The 20,259-nt window shown below is 39.0% G+C and overlaps 3 protein-coding genes across 23 annotated transcripts in view; 1 reads left to right on the plus strand and 2 right to left on the minus strand.

The window, feature by feature from the left end:
* Positions 1–17,566, plus strand: part of LOC105283397 (sodium bicarbonate cotransporter 3) — a 66,748-nt gene extending 49,182 nt beyond the window's left edge. For 11 of the 17 annotated variants that reach the window (XM_026975398.1, XM_026975397.1, XM_026975404.1 and 8 more), the window contains 3 exons: positions 2,249–2,430; positions 2,801–2,912; positions 4,259–5,197. In XM_026975398.1, the coding sequence (XP_026831199.1) occupies positions 2,249–2,430; positions 2,801–2,912; positions 4,259–4,336 (372 nt within the window). In that variant the 3' untranslated portion in view covers positions 4,337–5,197. Of the gene's footprint in view, positions 1–2,248; positions 2,431–2,800; positions 3,053–4,258; positions 5,198–17,428 lie in introns of those variants that run through there. The other 6 variants (XR_003407531.1, XR_003407533.1, XM_020032998.2 and 3 more) reach the window with 4 other exon arrangements.
* LOC105283398 (putative gustatory receptor 28a) lies at positions 7,425–12,560 on the minus strand. The gene is made up of 4 exons (XM_020033001.2): positions 10,007–12,560; positions 9,802–9,870; positions 9,631–9,720; positions 7,425–9,529 (listed from the first exon to the last, which is right to left on the minus strand). The coding sequence occupies exons 1-4, from the start codon at positions 11,177–11,179 to the stop codon at positions 9,431–9,433; spliced, it is 1,431 nt and encodes a 476-aa protein (XP_019888560.1). The 5' UTR covers positions 11,180–12,560; the 3' UTR covers positions 7,425–9,430.
* On the minus strand, positions 13,568–19,337 carry LOC105283399 (PC4 and SFRS1-interacting protein). 5 transcript variants are annotated; one of them, XR_894675.3, is made up of 13 exons: positions 19,050–19,336; positions 18,497–18,567; positions 18,123–18,283; positions 17,858–18,027; positions 17,405–17,600; positions 17,052–17,141; positions 16,618–16,963; positions 16,357–16,531; positions 16,211–16,264; positions 16,053–16,118; positions 15,803–15,938; positions 15,069–15,503; positions 13,568–14,373 (listed from the first exon to the last, which is right to left on the minus strand). XR_894675.3 is itself a non-coding variant. In XM_011346127.3 (12 exons), exons 1-12 carry the CDS (start codon positions 19,128–19,130, stop codon positions 15,139–15,141), a joined length of 1,899 nt encoding a protein of 632 aa, XP_011344429.1. In that variant the 5' UTR covers positions 19,131–19,337; the 3' UTR covers positions 13,569–15,138. The 5 variants fall into 5 exon arrangements, 2 of the variants coding, with proteins under 2 accessions (XP_011344429.1, XP_019888558.1); XR_894676.3 differs by having other exon boundaries at positions 13,568–14,366; positions 15,067–15,503; XR_002193582.2 differs by lacking the exon at positions 13,568–14,373 and adding an exon at positions 15,598–15,718 and having other exon boundaries at positions 15,411–15,503; positions 19,050–19,337.
* Positions 19,338–20,259: the final 922 nt, after the last annotated feature.

The following is a 20,259-nucleotide window of genomic DNA, read 5'->3' on the forward strand; positions in this document are numbered from 1 at the left end:
TTCGAAACACACGTACGAAATCTCTTTATAATTCCAGCAACTCCTAACACGATTAACGACTCACGCAGCTTTACACGTTCACCCGCCTGAAAGCTCCTGTGTTGAACCCTACAATAGCAAAGTATAATGTATGCTTTTTTTAATCGATTATTTAAAAGTGATTCTTGATTGGCAAGTTTACGAGCGTCTAATCACCTTTCCACCAAGGATGTAAAAGAAAACAATTATTGATAACATTATTGGCAACATTACTGCTGTATTATATGCTTCAGCTAATTTAAGTTATGTACTTTAGAAAATTATTTAATCTTTGTCATAATGTGTCCCGCATCCAATATGTTTATTTAAGTACCGTATTTAACTTTATTTTTCTGTTTGGAATATTGACTAAGAATATTGATACGTGTAACAATCGGAATTATTTTGCTAACAACTAAGGCGCAGAAATAATAAATTGTACGTTTATCAAGTTGAACACCATCATGTAACAAGAGAAGATTTTCGGTAAATTGTTACTTTTCGGTAGTATAAGAGGATGATAACGAAGAGATGCGAATTTAATTTTTATCCCCCGACCCCCGACAGGTTTGTCATCAAATTTCTAAATATAAATCGATCAATCTCTTCGTTCCAAATTTGTTATGCTATTAATTGAATTAATATAATTGAATATTATACAAGAACAGAAACCGGCAAAAATGTAGCTACACAAAACGACGTTATGAAATCATTACCACGTACAATTCTCCACCAGATACGACAAAATAACGTAAGAAAATAATTATAATATTTTTTACTACATAACTTGTCGCGAGCAAATAAGATTAAGTGATGCGCCGCATCGTGTGACAGCCGACAGTGCGTTCGTTGTTAGCTGTATGCAATTAAAGACGGAATGACCGAACGGAAGCACCATGACTCACGGAGGAGAGTGACGATTCAGCGAGAGAGAAAATAGAGACAGAGAGAGAGAGAGAGCGGCCGAGAAAAATCACGAGCCGGACAAACACGGATAACAATACACGGAAATCACAAACGAAAAAAAAGCGCCAGTCGTCGAATCCTCCGCCTGTCATCGGTACGTCACGTTAATAAGTGCACGTCCGTAGTTTCGCCGCATTGCGACGAATCCATTGCTCTTTTCGCAAGCGAACGATTCAGCGAGCACGTTCAAGGGAACGCTTCCCTCAAAACGCTCACAGAAAACAACCCTTTCGCTGAGCGTACATGCCGTGTGTACATTGCGGGACATGCGTTTTTTAATTGCAAATCGTGGCCTGCATACCGACTACATCGATTGCAGCATATACACACACATACACACACACACATACATACAATGTTGGCATGTTGGAAAATCTGCGGATACCTCAGCGACGATACGTCATGACTTATATTCATGTGAAAATTCGGAAAAGCATGGTATATTATGATATTACGCTTTATTTGTTCATTATTAATTGAACTGATGTCCCAATTTTTGAGATTTTCTGACGGTCAGTAAGATTAAATAAATTAACAATTGAAAAATGTATTCGAAATTGTCCGAGCAGTTAAGATCCATGATAGAAATAATTTTATATTTTATGAGAAATCTTTATACTATACTGGACGAGGCCAACAAATTAATTGTTAAGTTATCAAATTCAAGAAACATTGATATCGGGATTACAAAATACGGTCGAATATTTATTTCTTCATTTTTGAATAATTCAGTGTGATAGCTAATGCTATAATTTCATACAGAATATAAATATCAGTATCGTCGCTGGCAGCGGTCGTTACGCGCGGACAGAATGATGCTATCATATCATACATCGTCCCGGAAGGCGAGCGGAATCATTACGACAGTCACGTTCGTACAAATTTGCTTTGAAAAATTGCTCTCCTCGACACGATTGACCGACAATGATTCCACCGTCATCGCGGGCTCATCGCATCGGTTTTCCACGTGCATTCCTGCTCCTACAAATTGATCTCACAATCAGACACGCAAAGCCACTCCCACGTGAATTATTATTCGTTTCAGCGTTACGTGACTCCCGATCGTTTTTATCCCCAGTCTCGTATGCATTTATATATAATTTATTGTCGCGAAGACACGCGCCGCATTAGCGACGTGTCATAATCGCTGCTGCTTCCCAGCGATCCGAGGGCAACGCAGAGTTCGCTTGAATTTATGCATGGCCTAATAGAGATTCGTCAGATGTATCAATGTTCAAGCTCAGATTGCCCTTCTATTCCACAGGAACACACCGATACGACGGGATACGGTCCCCCAGAAAACATCCAGATCTCTCTGGCCAACGGGAACATCATGAAGATTCCACTGGCGAGCATCAACATCAGCGAGGAGGTGAACAAGACCGGCATCTGGCAACAGGTGAACGAGGGTAACGAAAAGTCGAAGCAGTCGAAATCACTGATAAAGTAAGCACCGAGTTTCCAGTAGTTTTGTCTTTGTAGAGCTTGAATAAAAGTAAGACATTTAAAGACGGGCGAAACGACTGAGATTGGATAAATCAGATAAACGCGATAAGAAGTACGTGAAATAAGGAGTTGCAAACATTAAAATTGACGTTGCTTTTTTATATATTATTTTTTTAATAATTTTCTAGAAAGTAATAAAAATACATTCTGCATTGTTAAAATTTTCTTCATACACCGCTCGTGATGATCTTAATATCTTTTGAACAAGAAAGTAAAAATTGACGCGATGACCATTATTGGCAATGTAACAATGTATAAATTGCTGTATTATTATCAAATTTATTAACTACCTAAACTCGCAATTTTCCAGCGTGGGAAAGCAAAAGAAGCATCCGAAGAAGGACAACTCGATAGCCGACGAGACAACGAGGCTGACGACGATGACCGAGGAGGACGAGGATGACAGTGGGATCTCGATCAAGGTGACGCACGTAAAAGACTCTAAATTCTAACTCCACCATCACCATCACCAAAAAATAAAAAAGACCGACTATTCATACGGCAAGACACACAGCAAGAGCACCAATACACCGGCATGCAACATACCCCATGCACCGCCGCTGTGAGTAAATCTATAAGCGAGGAAGGCATGACAATCCTCGTTGAGTCGTCGTAAAAGCGAATCCGGACGCAGACGACTCGTCGTAGAGAACGTAGATCTTCATAGACGACCAACGACGACAAGAATCACGTCTGCGGAACATGACAACGACGATAATGATACCCGCATATGCGTGAAATGTTCATTCGCGATCATTATACGCAGCAATTTATTTATATTTATTTAACTTATAAGTATGTGTATTTTGCTGTATAAAAGCAACTCAACTCAAGACGATGTTATAAATAAGAGTTCCAGACTGTTTGTTTTACCAATTTGTAATTATGTTTCGCCGCACGACAACGCGATCGTCTATGAGATTTGGCTTTGCAAATTTGTATGCTTGTGCTCTTATTGTTAAAGATACATACATACGTGTTCGTCGTATATACATTGATCGCTATACATTGATGCAACGAAATAATTAAAGATTGTTCAGGGAGATGTGACCCTGGTTTATTTCATTGGTTCATATTTTGACATCATTTCACCTTTCTGTTACTGAATCTCGTGTGAAGTGAAATTAACGTTTATAATAATTAATTGTATGCATCTTTTACATGATAGGTAACGTAGATGATTGAAGATAGACTCATAGAGCAATTTGAGAAGAGACGTTGACATGGCATTCTCTCTCGGATGAGCTCTAATAGGATGAAATTTAATCGCATGTTCTTTTGTTCCATCGCACTATTAGCCGCTTTTTACTGTTGCATGAGTATTAAAAGACTTGCTTTCTTTGTTGTTCCGTCGTATCATTAAAATATATTGCCACTAAAATTATTGCAGGCACAGTTTTCGGATGTTATGCATATCCAGAGAAAAAGATCACATTATTGTATGTAAAGTTTTACTTTTTCGGAGAACATAAGATATATTTTTATATAATGCTGCATCGTACTTTTTATATGATTTTAAGCTTTTCTCGTGATGCTTCTTCACCCGCAAGTGAATGAAGAAAATTGATCAAAATTCAACGTCGTAAAACAATTGAGATTTCCGATTATAATAATGAATAGTCTGTAGTCATCAAAATGTGTTAAATTCTTTAAAAGTTATACAGAGTAACGATGACAAAAAGATTTGGGGAAAGTATGTCAAAATAAGTACAAATGAAAGCAATTGGAAAAATAGAGATTAATGAACGCTTCAATTCTACTATTTCAGGTAGATTTAATACGATCCAAGGAAAGCATCAGTCCTTTAAAAGCAAATGGTACTACCTCAGCCGAAACTTCCGTTTAGACAAGAAGACAGCAGAAATAAGAATATGTGTTAATGCAGCACACAAGTCTCTTTGAACATTTATTTCAAGATTTCTTCATCCACCGATTGTTCATACCCCAATGATCTCCATTCACATCTTACGAATTGCCATTCAGAAGACAAAGATTTACACAGTCACATTTACACTCGATCCCTCCCTAAATGGTCACCTTGATTCAAACTGAATACCCGCTCCTGCCATTCATCAATTGCCGATTATCTTTTATTGTATTATATATTTGTACTATATTTGGTGAACGCGAGTGCCCGGCAATTTATAAACAATCAGCTGTAAATGAGAGTCATCGTGCACATTCTCGATGTACATAGCAACAATTCAACCGGAAGCGCCAACAGCGTCCAATTGTGATCTCGCGAAACCGTTTTCCTCAACTCGGGTAGAGTAATGCGTACCATTCCGAAGCAATGGTACGCATTGCTTCGGAATAGTTTCCAACTGCGGCTGATCCACGTAAAACAACTTCGCATGTATGCGAAAACAGGAGAGACAAAAAGTATCTACATCCTTATGGCTATCTATGCAACAAATGATTCTTTTCTGTGTAACAGAACGTAACGTGTTAACTGTACGCGAGACGATCCACGGAAGAGAACGATTTCGAAATTCTGAAAAAAGAGTGCTTTGAGTAGAGTATAAAATAATAAGAGAAAGTAAAAAAGTCGTATAATAGTTGCATGTTTTTACGTTTTAGCGACAACGGTAAATAAAAAGTAGTAAAATTATGAAATATTATGTGATGTACGACTGCATCCTCTTCAGACGATAGGATCCGAATCGTCTATTGACGAGTCAATAGGGATGCGTCTACGCTACAAAAAGAAACGCACATTTCCCATCTAAATCGCCATACAGAATACTGGACAAACGTATAAGTGGCGTTTATAAAATGTGAGCGCAATGCGCAGGAGAAAAATCGAACTTTCAATCGTCAATGGTCATTCTGATCACTTAAGTTTCAGCGTTCAAATATTCGAGTGATTGACATCGGTAACTCATGTTCTCTCGTAGATACGTATGAATAAAACTTCTTAATATAAACAGTAATAAAAAAACTTATAGCATCATGCAGGCATGTAAGCATCGCGATTCCAAAGTCTGTGCATAATCTGTTGCAATTACTCGAACGTTTGAAGGTTGAACACGTGCTACAACGTTGACTACAGTTTTAATTGTATCGTTTTACGATACCCGCCTGAAGTATTTTACCATGACAATGTGTTTCACGTGTATACGCGACGTGAATCGTAGACAGAGAAAGTGAATAAGCATGTCGTGTTATCGTGCAATAACGTATATGACTCCGCACGTAGCGATTAAGTAGTTGAAGTTAATATCGATAGCCATACTATGCCAAAGAAACCCCACAATATGGGCGTAAGTATCGATACTTCCTTCGAGGGATATCTATTGCGAACAGAGTTGTGGGAAGCTTGTAACGTCGTTACCGTTACCGTTACTATTTTTCGATAACGATCGTTACTTTTTGCTGTCTGTAACGATAACGATAACGTAGTTACATTTTTACAGTAACGGTAACGAATTTAACCGTTACTCTTATCGTTATTTTAATTTTTATCTCTACTTAATAAATCAGCAGAATGAACGCACAGATTCCACTCAGGCAACAGCTCTTTACTTTCAGTTCTTTTTATTAGTTACTAATTAAGTTCTTTTTATTACTTATTAATTTTAGTGTTATCATTTTAAGTAAAACAATGTGCAATTATAAGTGCAAGAGTTTCGCAAAACCAATTTATTATTATTAAAATAATATATATACATATATGTATATATGAATAAAATGTTAACATATATACACAGGTGAAAAATTTGTGTTAAATTTAACAGATATCACATGTCCCAAACGGTCCACATAAATTTTTGTGTTAATTTAACATAATATGGATATGTTAAATGGTGACACTAATATTATGTTAATATTTTAACCCAAAATGAATGCAAACTGCGAAGTAATTTGAAATAAATTTTGTGTAAAATCAACATATTTTTAATGATAAAATTAACTCGCAAAAAAAGTTATTTTTACATACATCTTTACTCTTAACATAGTTTTCTGTAAATTTTAACAGATAAAACTTGTCACTAATAATACGGAACATATCTATTGTGTAAAATAAAAAATAGGTGCACAATGTGTAATTTTTACACTTTTTTTAGTTGTTTTACAAATTTAACACTTGAGTTGAATTAACACAACAGCAACATGTTAAATTAACACATGAATGTGTTAAATATTTAACACAAAAATGTTAACCGGCATATTTTTTAACAAGAAAACACAAATTTTCCAACTGTAAAAATAAAAATAATTAAATTTTTTAATCAAGTACATATTTTATTTAAATATTTTATAAAAAAGTAACGAATCGTTATTTTTTAAGTAACGGTAACGGTAACGAGTTACTTTTTAAAACTGGTAACGAGTAACGATAACGCGTTACTTTTTACGAAAAATAACGGTAACGGTAACGCGTTACTTTTTTGAAGTAACGTTCCCAACACTGATTGCGAATTACTATTGCTAGCAAGCGTTGCTAAACACGGTGCGTGCTTGAAAGACGTTAATTCGAATATCGCTTTGTTAAGCTAATTGTACTTGATAATGTTATTCATTGACAATGTTAACAATGTACATCATGAAACGTGATGTAGTGAAACTGTTTTGTGAATTAGAAACAGAAGGATTTTATAGATTAGGAACAACATTCGTTTTCTTCTCAATGTGATGTACAGACGATAAAATTTCTCACAATTTTTATAAAAACAGCCTTTATGAATATAAAGCAGATCTCTTTTTAAAAAATCTTGAAATACGCAACGAGCGAAATGCGAAACGAGCGTAAATTGGATTTAAAGAAGTTAACTTTTCCTCAGCTTTTTATCATAGATGTATTATTGTTTGAATGTATTCACAAAAATACATTTAGCATATTTTTGTCGTTACTTAAAATTTCAAACCAGCTAGAATCCTGTCCAAGCTTAGAATTTCCATTTTTATAATTTTTGATATCAACTTTCTTAATATTTGGGCACGTTCCCAACCAGCCATTCGAGACAATATATTAGCATTCTAATTATAGTAAAATTAGTTTCTTTACTGCGAAATTCGTAAGAAAAAATGTTACGCCATGTAAAAAAGATATGTGCAACGTGGTTGTGTACAGGATACATAATGTAATCCCTTGAAGGATATCCAATCTTCCTATCAAAAGAAAAATGTAGAATCGATTCGTATAGTCTGCGACATAAAAATTAATAATGCGAATTTTTTTACGGATTTGAGTGATAGGATGCATATTCTGTCGGATAATATAAATATTTTGTTAATCAATATTAATTGGGATTCAATTAAGTGAGAATATTTAACACGAGTTACTCTTGAAAAAACTAAATTTTCGAACTTTGTTTCAATCATGTATCATGCATCTGCCAAATGTTGTATACTAAGGAAACTAATATTGTGATAACTAAGGTATGACCAATTTCATGCAAATTTTCCGACAGAATTTGCATTAACGGATAGCTCAGAAAAAAAGCAATTCTTTTTTAAACGATCTGCTACAGATCTATTAGTGATTGACTTGTTTCTTGAAAGACGATTAGCTTCTCAATTCGGCTGAGTAATGCAATCATTCGTGATTATTGATACGGAATTTCTACAAAATTGAAAAATTAGCCGAAACATTTACAATATATTTTTTTATATGCGCATTTTGCTAATGGGTAGTTTGAGAAAACGCGCGTGTTTCGATATGGAACTAATGCGAAAGTCACATAATCTCATAATACACATGTTTAACGCGTAGGTATGCTCAAAAGAGGAAAGTCCCGTAGTTAAAGCAACACGAAATATTTATATTGTGCTGGAAAGTATGCATAATCGTGTATATCTAGACATATTTTTAAGAGAAGCGAGTGCGCTCGCGTGTATCTAGGAATCACTTGAAGTCGAAATCAATTTATCCGAAGATTGCAATTTGCGAATTGCAATCGAAACAAGACGCAACGTTCGGACTTCAGGCTACCGTGTCTTAAATCGGACGAAAGAGAGAAATCTGGAAGGCGTGCCATAATCTTAGGTGCAGCGACAAATGTGTGCACGTTAATTTATGAATACAATGTAAAGTATAAATTACCTATATTAATAAAAAGACGTGTGCGTGCGTATGTGTGTACGTGTGTGTGGTACGATATGTATATATCGCGTCGCTCGGGAGGAACGCGATCGTTCAAAGTGCACGGTTTCACGCCACACATCCACAGCGAAATCGCGATGGCAAACGGGCTATAATCGCCGACGTAGTATTAATCGGTTGTGATAAGGTAGGGAAGGTCGTCCCTTGGGGGGTAGCGAGCGTCTCGACGGAGAGAGTAGCTAATGCCAGTGAGTCACGTATACCTCCAGACTACACGGCATTCGTGTTAAATTATAACGAGCAATGAAAAACACTTGCTACTGTTCTCCACTTGCAAGGTCGTTCTCCATTTGCGAGGTCGCAACAGCGGGCGCCGGATGGCAGCCGCATCCGGAAATGAACTCCGTGTCGTACTTATGTACGCGAGTTGGCAGCTTGTAACGAATTCACCAACTCGTAATGTCACCAACGATGACGACGTCTCGTAAGATCTGTCCGAGACATTTCCATGTCACGGGAAGAGCGCGGCCTCCACGCTGCGAGAGAATCCGATCGCTCGCGATCGGCGAGTCGAGAACGCGCGACGGCATCGAGGAAGAAAGTTCACGTTAGGAATCTGTGCTAGAATTCCATTCTGTCATTGTGTACTCCGTAGTGTCGAGTGCCGTTCGAGTCTAGTTGAATATGATGTACAATCAATAAATTAATTGCTAATTGTACATAACTTTTCTGTACAGCGTATATTTACACCTTCGTCCTAGGCTTTCTGCAGATCGCAGCATTTATGTGCATACACGATCAAGTATGTAGCATAGTATGTACATTATTACAAGTTACTGAGTTGCACAGTTATCCAAATTCAATTCAACTGGAGCAATCTCAATTACCTTGTTGTTACTCCGCTGTACAATTACAGGGCAACCTCGGTGAGCACGGCCTCCCCATTTCAAATTGCACGAGTATCACCAGATACGTCACCACCGTGCCGATCATCTAGCAATTAAAATTACTCATTAACGCGATTTAATCGGCGGATTAAACGCAGGATCGGATCGGGTGCGTGACATCACGCAACGTATTCCAAATATCCTCACCGAATGGAAGAAAGTATTATCGAGGGCAAAGTAATCGTTGGCTGTGAACCGTATCTTGCGATGTAGCAGTTGAAGGGAGAATTGCTTGAGCTGCAACAAGTTTACAATGAATCGACGTTGCACGGAGCGTCGTCGTCATCGTCATCGAGGGAATTTCTGAATTCGTGTTACCTCTGACCTCGCCTCCTTGCCGAGCGTGCAACTTAAGAGGCTGTGCACCATGTTGCCCGTTCTCCCAATCTACAATAAATTTATAAATTGGCGAAATGATGGTAATTTCGTAAAGTAGCTTAGCTCCATCGTGTTCGCGTCGACAAGCTTGTTTGGCACGATATGCCTAGAATCGATTTGATAGGTGATTAGAAGCGTATCCTACCTCGTTCAGAATCCTGCTGATTCTGTTGGTGAGGATGATGATGGGATACATTAGGAACGCCAGCCAGAGAACAGTATTAATGAAGAGTTCGTACTGCAAGATCTCATCGGATATCAGCAAAGGGACGAGGAGGTAGTAGGCGTTGTAAATTAGCGTCAGGAAGGCGAAAGTGATGCCGAACAGCATTGGCAACGAGTAGAAGCCAGACACGCCCTCGGCGATGTCGCAGAGGTGACAGTGCGCGTCTCGCAACTGCAGCAGCTGGCAAACCGAGGAGTTGCTGACGACGACACGACGCGTCTGACAGAGGGGAGACCGCGGCCGAAGATCCGGCGTGCTGACCCTGGACAGACTCTGTATCGCACGGTTCACATCGGCAAAGTCCGCCTGGATGATCGTCACCAGCAGGAAGTACTGCATCATCAGCCAACCCACGTGGAACGTTGGCAAGATGTCTGTCAGCCAGGATATCGGACTCGCGTGGAAGGCGTAGATCTCGGTAATTAAGAGGACGATCAGCAGGCAGAACTTCATGGCGCAAGCGACGATCAGGGTGGACCGGACCCGCTGACGCTGCAGCGAACACGATCGGTACAGACGATCGACCTCGTGTTCGATATCCATCAGTTGATTGGCGATCCGCACCAGGCACTTCTGGTCGACGCAGTATCTAAACAGGATCGTGCAGATTACTATGGTACCGAGAATAGTCTGCAGGATTTCAATGCCCACAGTCAAGTTCGTCTTGTTCTCGTACTCCATGTGGAGTCGAAACGGTATCGAGAGGAAGTTCGAGGCGATCATCAGGCTGATCAACGCGACATTGTAGGCGATACCGCGTTTCGAGTATCGAAATGTGTTCAGGGTCCTTTTATGTTGCGTGACGATGCAGAGGGTGAACGTGGCAAGACCGATGAGCTTGAAGAACGACAACGATATCCAAAATCTGCAGAAGAAGTTCCGGGGTGACTCCACCTTCGTCGTCTTCGCTTTCTCTTTGCTGATCTTCCTCGCGGTGGCGTTCACTTTCTTCTGAGTGCCGAGAAGATCGGAGAGCTTGTAAGGATCCATGAGCACCGAATTCTTAACCGAACCAGGGACATCCTCGCGACGACCGTCTCCCTCTTCCTTCAGTGTGAAGCTAATATTCAGTTTTTCCCCGTTATGTCTCATCAATTTATATATATTTATTCATCTCTTGATGCATGTATCGATCCTCGGTCATTGATGCAATGTGATTGCCGTTGATTAATTAGCTACGCTCGTTTAAATGTATGATCAATTACAAGCCCAGTAAACACACACAGCCTTTTCTACATCGTGCTTCATTCATACGAAGTGATACCGAGTGCATACAGCGAGGGACTTCCGCGAGTGCCCTCCTCGTGTGCGCATCGCGCATGCATGCAAAAACATTATTAAATATTAACTCCATAAGAGTCATGGGAGCTGAAATGTGATAAAAATCATAAGGTCAATATTTTTGCTGTAGATCAACATCTTACGCGATGGTGTACGCGATGAGACAGCCGATTTGCCCGTCACGTGTCAGCTACAGTCGTAATGTGTTGAATATTAGTCGCTGTAGTGATAGTCACCAATGAACCGCTGGAATATTTATTGCTCGTGCGCGACGTTATGCAGCAGTAGTGAACATGAAAAACGTTTGTCCATGTCCTTCTCTTTGCCTGTAATGCCAGTTGGATTGCACTCATCGCAATTAACGAACTCTCAAGCACGAAAGATACATTTTCCATAATTGCATCGTCGACGATACCGTCATTCATCGATCCATCCAGAAGTAAAAATATCCTTTAATATTTGATACAAATATTCTCTTATCTTAGCATGGTGTCATGTTACAGAAGTTCAAGTATACATTTTATGCTCATTTTATAGTATAATAAATACATCTCATCGTGTTGACAAACGTCATCTAGCAATTTATCTGATCTAAAGTCACAAACGGACTGTAGACTCAAGAACGTCAAACTTACGTGTGCAATGTTATTTGCAGCCCCTTGGTAGAATTTTCGATGTTCGCAGATATAACGTTGCAGAAGAGAGTATCTGCGCATTTTCAGCTCATTTATAATCCTTATCGCAAATTTTATGTGCGTGATCTGCATGATTACTCTCTACGTATCGATTTTCGAGAAAATTGCAGTCCTTACACGGTGTTTGTGTAAATTACATTTTAAATTAAACTCTCAGAAGCGTTCGTGCGAAAATAATTTTCTTCCATGATTTAATGTGAAATTAATTAAATTCTATCTTTTCCCTTTCATTACTATCTTCATTATGTATATTTATTCAATATTCATGTGCATATCTCATTTCTACACATGTGTTCGTGTCTTCTCTTCACGATTTATAAATATTTTCCATGTTTTGTATTTAATTTTAGAGTACATACTATTTGTATCTAAATTGCTCATCACGGCATACATAGAGATATGAGTTTAGATTGTACACTAACATAGATTTACATCCATTCTGTAGTATCTGTTTAATGCACAAGTTTCTATGCACGTGTATTTCAAATCGTTTGCATTACTTCTATCCACCATCAAGAGTCTGATTATTATTTAAATTGTCAATTGTCGATACATTACAAAATTATCTCACGGATGCTAAAGCAACGCTGAAAGTTTGTGATCGTTTCCAATTAAAAATATCACCTAAGCATTTTCCAAGGAAGATATTTATTGTTTAATTATTCAATAATTTTATATAATAATACTTCGTTTATGTCGAGAAGAAAATGCTCGCACGATTCAATTACATTTTTATTGTTTCTCAGATGTGTGATTTTATTAACAAGATTACTTTTACAAATTTTGCTTTCATGAATATAGCGCTTATAAAATTACAACTACTATGATATTATACTAAATATATATTTAATTATAATTTATCCTACCTCGACTATAAATTTAATGTAATTATAACATTTTTGTTGTAATTTGTAGAAACGTGTGCTATATATTTATGGAAATAAAACGTGCGCGACGTCGTAACACCTGCTGTGGCAGTTTTTATTTCAATTTTTGAAAAAAAATATCTCGGTACAAAAATTGTGCCTCATCAGTAAATTTTGCTATTTTATCCGATATATTGCGATATTTTGCACCATATATCACTTATAAAATAAGATTTAATACTTACCAAACGTACAATGGTCTACAGTAATTGCCATGATAAGTTATCCATGCGATAATGTCCAAAAGTTGTTGTTCATTAATTTTTCTAATTTGTACAATTTCGATACGTTTCCAGCAGCATTTTACAATATAATTTTATTACAACAATTACGTTTTCCAATCAAAAAGTAGCTATTTAGAATGCACGAGACGGTACCAATCTATTGCATCATAAACATTTAAAGGAACGGCACGCAGAAACGATAAACTCAATTCCTCTTCAAAAATCAATAAAAATTCAAGAAAGCGAAGAAAATTCAAGAGAAAAAAAACAAAAGAAATGAGAAACTTCTTGTTCAGACGCGACACGACGACGTTACCGAGGACTACTTGTGTGTCGCTTATTGCGCAATAATATATATGCAATATGACATTTATTACTAACATCAATTGTAATAACTAAATAAGTTTTATGTGATAATAACAGTGTTAATGTGCACTTTACAAATTTTCTCCATGGCACTGGCCGAATATACAAAGACTAGTAGTATTTCGATACATGACAGCGTTTGCTTTCAAGTGAAAATACTATACGTCTTATTCAAATTTTATTCACCGTGTCAACCGTCGCATCCCCCCCCCCCCTCAATGACAGAGTGAATACTTGTCCGATATTGTCCATTCAATGATTGCAGATGTCAAGTGATAACGTGAACTGCAGTATGATACGGATACATTATGTGTATTCTGTAGTAAATTCATCGGGTGAGATGACATGACTCATCCAAGAGACTAAGCTCGGTATCCATGTGCGCAAAAGTAATATCGATCACACATTCATTCTCGTTAATCATTCTTCAGAAGATTTCAGAAAAGATCCTTTTTAATATTTTATTCGTCGTCACAGTAACAATACTAATTGCATGTCACGCACATCCATAAGAATAAATTCTAATTTAATTTTTATCTTTTATATTCCATTTTTCTTCTTTCATAAAAAATACGAATTTTTAAACTAACTCGAAATAAACTCACAAATAAACGTACATCGGCGGTCAGTTGTCTCGTTCTCGGGTTTCGACATTACTCCTTACATAATCGCGCGCGTAATTAATTCGATATACGGTTACACCGACAGACTCAACTTGCAAGAAACTTCTGCGCGTCAATCGAAAGAGTCATGTAGCGTAAAGGTAAATGTTCATTGTGTCGCTCGTCGCTCATTTTTAGCGTCAAAACAAGTCACGTGATCAAAATTAACGCTGGACAATGGTCAATTTTGATCACGTGATCTGTTTTGACGCTAAAAATGAGCGACGAGCGACAGCATGAAATAGCACCTTAATGAAAACACCGATGGGAAGATGTGAATCTCACAAGGGACATGCAACCTATTATACATTTGGTTTTTATTCTCTTTGGTATATTTCGACACAGCACTATCTCAAATATAATACGTCAAAGCCATTCGAATCGGTAATGCCTAGTTCCAGAAGTATAAGCCCAAAAAGATCCAGCGGATAAGAGGGCATAGCGCTCCCGCCGAGAGCACTTTTGTCCTTGCAAGTCTCGATTTGCCCATAAAGATGTTACGACCATCAGATTGTTCGTTCTGTATTCAGAAGATTTTGTGTGCTAGCATGTCTCATAAAGTTCAATGTACTTAACAAAAATAGCCACTATGCCCTCTCATCTGCTGAATCTTTTCGGGCCCATATTTCTGGAACTAGGCATTACCGATTCAAATGGCTTTGACGTATTGTAGTTGAAATTGAGCTTTATCGAAATACGCCAAAGAGAATAAAAACCAAATGATAGGTATGATAGGTTGTATGTCCCTTGTCAGAACTTTTATCACGATGAAAGTGATGTCGCTCTACAAATGCGGCCGATGTACTTCAGTTTTAATATGCTCGTATTTTTAGTACCATAACGATATACAAGAAAATAAGCAAGTTTTATATTATCAGATTAAGGAGTTTACATATGTTACTTGACCTCCTCCTTTTCTTTAGGACTCCCGCTTCTAGTAGGCACTTCTGCTGCTACTTCCGCCTCGACAACCGACTCTGATTTCGTTTCCGTCGCTGTCTGCGCCCGCTCTACCGTCTTAGCTTCTGCTCCTGCCTTCGGTTCTGATTTCGATTCAGATTCCACGTTTGTTTTCGCTTCGGCTTCTGGCTCCGCTGCTGGTTCAAGCTCAAGTTCAGCTTCAGCTTCAGGCTCGGGTTCAGCTCCCGCCTGTGCTTCCGGTTCCGCCGCCGGTTCTGTCTCATCCGCTGCCGCCGCATCCGCCTCCAGTTGATTGCCACTGTCATTCGCAGGCGAATCCACCGATCTACCTGCGTCTACATCTGCATGCAAGACATTTCTCGTATATAACAATAGTCCACTGCACAGCACATTTTTCTAAACAAACACTTTGGTTTATATTTAGAACGCGCTTACGATAAAAGCGTCTTCAATATGGCTTCTCAGTCAATCAGGTGATTTTTAAGCGACTTTTACAGGCGCTTTTATAAACGTTCTGAATATGAGCCATCGTCTTTAGTAATCGTTTTCTGAGTCTCTAGTAAAATGACCTCATTAGCGATTACAAATTTGATAATTTATTGTATATTTCGGATTATAAAAATATCAGCAAAATCGTCACCTGGCTGACAAGCAGGATCAGACATCAGTGAGAACACCTTCTCCTCGGACATGTTCTTTGTCAATTCCTTAAAATGGACCACTTGATTTGAGAATGATTGCCAGAAAGACTGGCCCTCGGGTATGGTAAACATAGCCTGTACACAATTATTTTTTATGAACATGATGAAATATGAACAAAATGTGTAAGATATACATTCCGATAATTATAATGTGTTTGAATATAAGCATTTTGATTGCCTTCAAATTACCTTGTACTTGTTGTATATGTGCTCGGCCTTCTGTCTGATTTGCTCCGCCTTTTGCTTGAAAACAGTCTGAAAGGGAGAGTGTAGGATAAAAATAAACAGCGTCGAACATATTATAAATCTACTATAAAATAGATATGGACGTGTAGTAGTATACATACCCCTTCTTCTTCGTTCAGTTTCCATTCTCCTAAATTGCCGATGTATCGTCGCAGCTGGAGCGAAAGATAATCACACTTTAGAACAGATCCCTCTTCGTTACGATTACGAGACAGAAAATATAATTAAATGTAAATCCTATGCTCACCCTTTTCACCGTTTCGACAATGTGGGGATGCTTCTTCAGCATTAGGGGATCAATCGAAAGGGCCAGGATGTCGTCCATCGCCTGTAAGCACTTGTCCGTGTTGGCTCGATCCAATCCCAAATTAGATTTTATTTGAGCATCTAATTGCAGAAGTTGAGCCTCTGTACGCAGCCATCTGCAAGACAACGGTAGCGTGTTATTAGCGTGAAATGGCTTGCCCGTCATGTCTGAACAACGCGGTGAGGGTAGATCTTCTGGTACCTCAGCTTGTACGTCTTGCGATGAACTCCGTCCTTCGCTGAGACACGCTTCTCATCTTCCGAGACGGGCACGTTAAAATCTAACGAATCCTTCACCTGTTCCGGCAGAATCTCCCCACTTTCCAGTTGCGCTTTGAGTTTCATAGCGTTTCTAGCGGTCGACCAGTCCCATTGAGTTCGCGCCCTCTCGCTCTCGAAGGTTTTCGGTCTGTCCATGTCCAGCCTGATGCCCACGTGTTCCCCGGCGAACGTGCGAGCTAGGAGAACGCGGCTTGGCGCGTCAGAAGATGCGGCGCTCGATATCACGGTGCCGTCGAGTATCGATCCTTCGCCCACACTGTTTCTCTCTGCGAATTGCGAACAAGTTACAAGTCGCAGAAATACACGAGATATAACCCGAGCAATCGTACAAAACAATTCCTGCGAAACGCTTACTTTCCAGAGCAGCCCTCTTCTTGTGTATCACGTTTGAGGATACTTGATTAGAATCTTCACTCTTCGGTTTACGACCTCGCCCAGAATGCTCTACGTAAAGGCAAGATGAGCAACTGCGTTATGTTATTGCTATTTTGACCATGAATTCGATAACAGATAATAAACTTTTTTAACTACAGATAACTTATCATTATCGCACTTTTTCAGCAAAAGCAAACACAGTATGAAAATCGATTGTTTAATAGAAATTTCTTATTACTTAAATTTAATTATATACGAAATCCATATAATAATATAATAATAAATTATGCAATTATCTGTTAAATTATGAATAAATATTATGTTATAAATACCATTCTTCTCTGTATTGATTTCAGTTTCTTCCGAGCTCGAGAAGTCAGCAAAGCGTTTCGGCTTGATTTTACGGCCGCTGCGACTGACCACCTCCTTAGGCGACTCCTCGCCCTGCGAATCCAAAGCGGCTTCCTGCTTCGACGTGTCATTTGAGGTCTTCCCTCTGCCACGTTTCTTCTTCACTTCCGGTGTATCCTGTCGTGTGTATTGTCACATGTAGTTTACCAATGTAGACGTAAATATACTTTAAGAGATACATCGTGAGGGAAAATGTGAGGAACAATCGCACAAAACGATTTAATCTTGAGAAACGTTTGTCGGCGGTTCCTGAATTACTTTTGGAGCCCATCCCAATGCCAATGACTGTTTCCTTGCACAGTATCGTAAAACAAAGAGATGCTCCGAGGCACATTGCTTGTTCACAGATAGCGAATAAGATTAGCATTACTTACAGGAGTATTAGAGGTAGATGAAAAAGCTTTTCTCTTCAACGGTTTCTTCTTCTCTCCTTCATCTATCACTAGAGAACCAGATTCCATGTCACTATCTGCAGCGCTAACAGTTGGCAATACTGTCGCGTCGTTACCTTTGGACAAAGCATCTTCTGTAACTGCAGATTTCACTAATTAAATAAAAGATTATGTTATCATTCAAGTAAACCTTGCGTTCAGTCTTTATAAAATAATTTACAGAATATATCAAAATATATCGTATTACCTTTAATGGCAGCAATGTCTGCCAACGGCTTACTTCGGTCATTCTTGAGTTCCTGTTCAAGTTGCTGTATGCCCTCGTGAAAGAACTTTCGTCGACTAGGTTTGCAGAACTTTGCCTTGTTCTCGGCATAGCTGTATAACTCCTCGACTTTGCAAACAGCTCTGAAATTTAATGTCGCAATAATGGGGATTATTAAAAATTATAAACAGCTTCTAAGCTTACTTATGTGTATATATAGTAATAATAAATATATTGAATATCAAAAATATATGCAATATATCAAAAGTAGTACGATTTGTTATGAATGTGTGTATCGTTCGATGTACGAACAGAATTAATTAAAACCATCTGTGAATTCGCAACGCATTACTCACGTTTCTCCTGTGCCATAAAAATAAACGTTGTATCTGGCATTCTTGGAGTTTGGATCACTTATCTTCTCGACCTGCGAACACAAGGACAACACATGTATCAACAAATCATAAGTAACCGCAACAAACACACTATCGAAAACATATACGCCATACTGAGATAATCTCACTATAATCTACCTCTCATCATGCGATAATCCTATTATAACGCCAAACTATTATTGCTGCTGCAAACTATATATCTGCCAGGGAACGCTAACGAGAACGCAAACAGCAATTCGCGTTAATTAGTACGATCAGCGAGACGCGACTCGGCGAGGTGTCATCCGCGCGGCGCGAATCCCGCGCTTTTCTCACCCGAGAACCGCGATCCTGCAATAGGCACGATAGCACGCGATGCAATCTAGAACGCAATCCATGAATAATTTACGTCATCGCTCCCTCGTATCGGCACAAGCGGACATTCTTGGGGGACAACATGACGATACCACGCGCGACATCGGCCCTCCGGATCCTCATTTCGCCGAGACGGCGTCCGTCCTCGATGCGTACTTACTCTGGCTGGCCATGGCGGGTAACCTCGAACTTTCGCAAACACCTTGTCACCGGTGACGAATTTCTTCGTTAGTTTCACCATGACGGCTGCGAGCGATCCGCGTTCGCGGCACCAATACGTCCTATTGTGTTATCAACGCTCGTCAGATGCTGCGCCAACACCGCGGCGCAGTTAATTCGTCACTTGGAACGATATCGCACCAAACATCGCGACGACCGCCATTTGCACGACGACGCAATGCCGAAAACACACACGATACGACGACGACGACGATGACGACGCTCGGGTTTCCGAATCGTTCCCGTTGTCGCCGCGCCGAGCCGCCAAGCGAGCACGATAGATTAGATAGGTTTGCCCGCGCAAAGCCAAGCACGCGATTGATTAGAGTAGTCGGATGCGAGAGCGCTGGTTGGCCGCCGGCGCGCGTCCATCGTCGCGTCGGGCCAATCACGGCGGTCCGTGTCGGTGCGTAGTCCACGGTTGTGCGCTTTGACTATATACCTATGGACTGCTAACGTTGCCACTTAGGTAATGTAAAAAACGCGATCCAAGATCTCAGCGCACCCACGTCCCAACGGCCACGCCAAGAACTAATAGTCGTACACATACCTTTGACTGAAGCATTTGTTCTGTGGTTTCATGACGCATGTGAGGTGTTATAAGTGACAAATTCTAAGTGAAAACAAAATGGTTCGTTATTGTTGTATCAAATCATGTACAATCACACGATACAAAGCCAAAACAGGAATACAAAAATCGTCTCGAAATAAAGAATTCACACTTGGTTCCTTAAATTCTCTGCGATTATCGGTCCGCAATTCCGATGGTTGATGATGCACAGATCCTTGAATCTGAAAGGTTTCTCCTTACTTACTTACAAACGGACGTCGATTAATCATTAAGGTCATACCTCATACAAGAACGAGTACTACAGAAAAAATATTTAATATTTATAGAATAGGAAATAAAACACGCATTTCAAAGAATGACTTTGCACGTAATAAGAAATATAACTGTCCAAAATCTTTTTACCAATTTTGACGCGCACGTATTAGATAATGATTTATTAGAAAATCACAAACATAAAATGATAAAAACAATAATAGAGTTTTATTTAAAAATAAAGTTTTATTGGTTTGGCAAAGAATTGACACGTAACTTACATGTAAAACATGTCCGTAAAGATTTTACAAAACTAATTTTGTTCAAA

The sequence above is a fragment of the Ooceraea biroi genome, chromosome 2 (genome assembly GCF_003672135.1).
Source record: "Ooceraea biroi isolate clonal line C1 chromosome 2, Obir_v5.4, whole genome shotgun sequence".
In the NCBI taxonomy this organism is placed as follows: domain Eukaryota; kingdom Metazoa; phylum Arthropoda; class Insecta; order Hymenoptera; family Formicidae; genus Ooceraea; species Ooceraea biroi.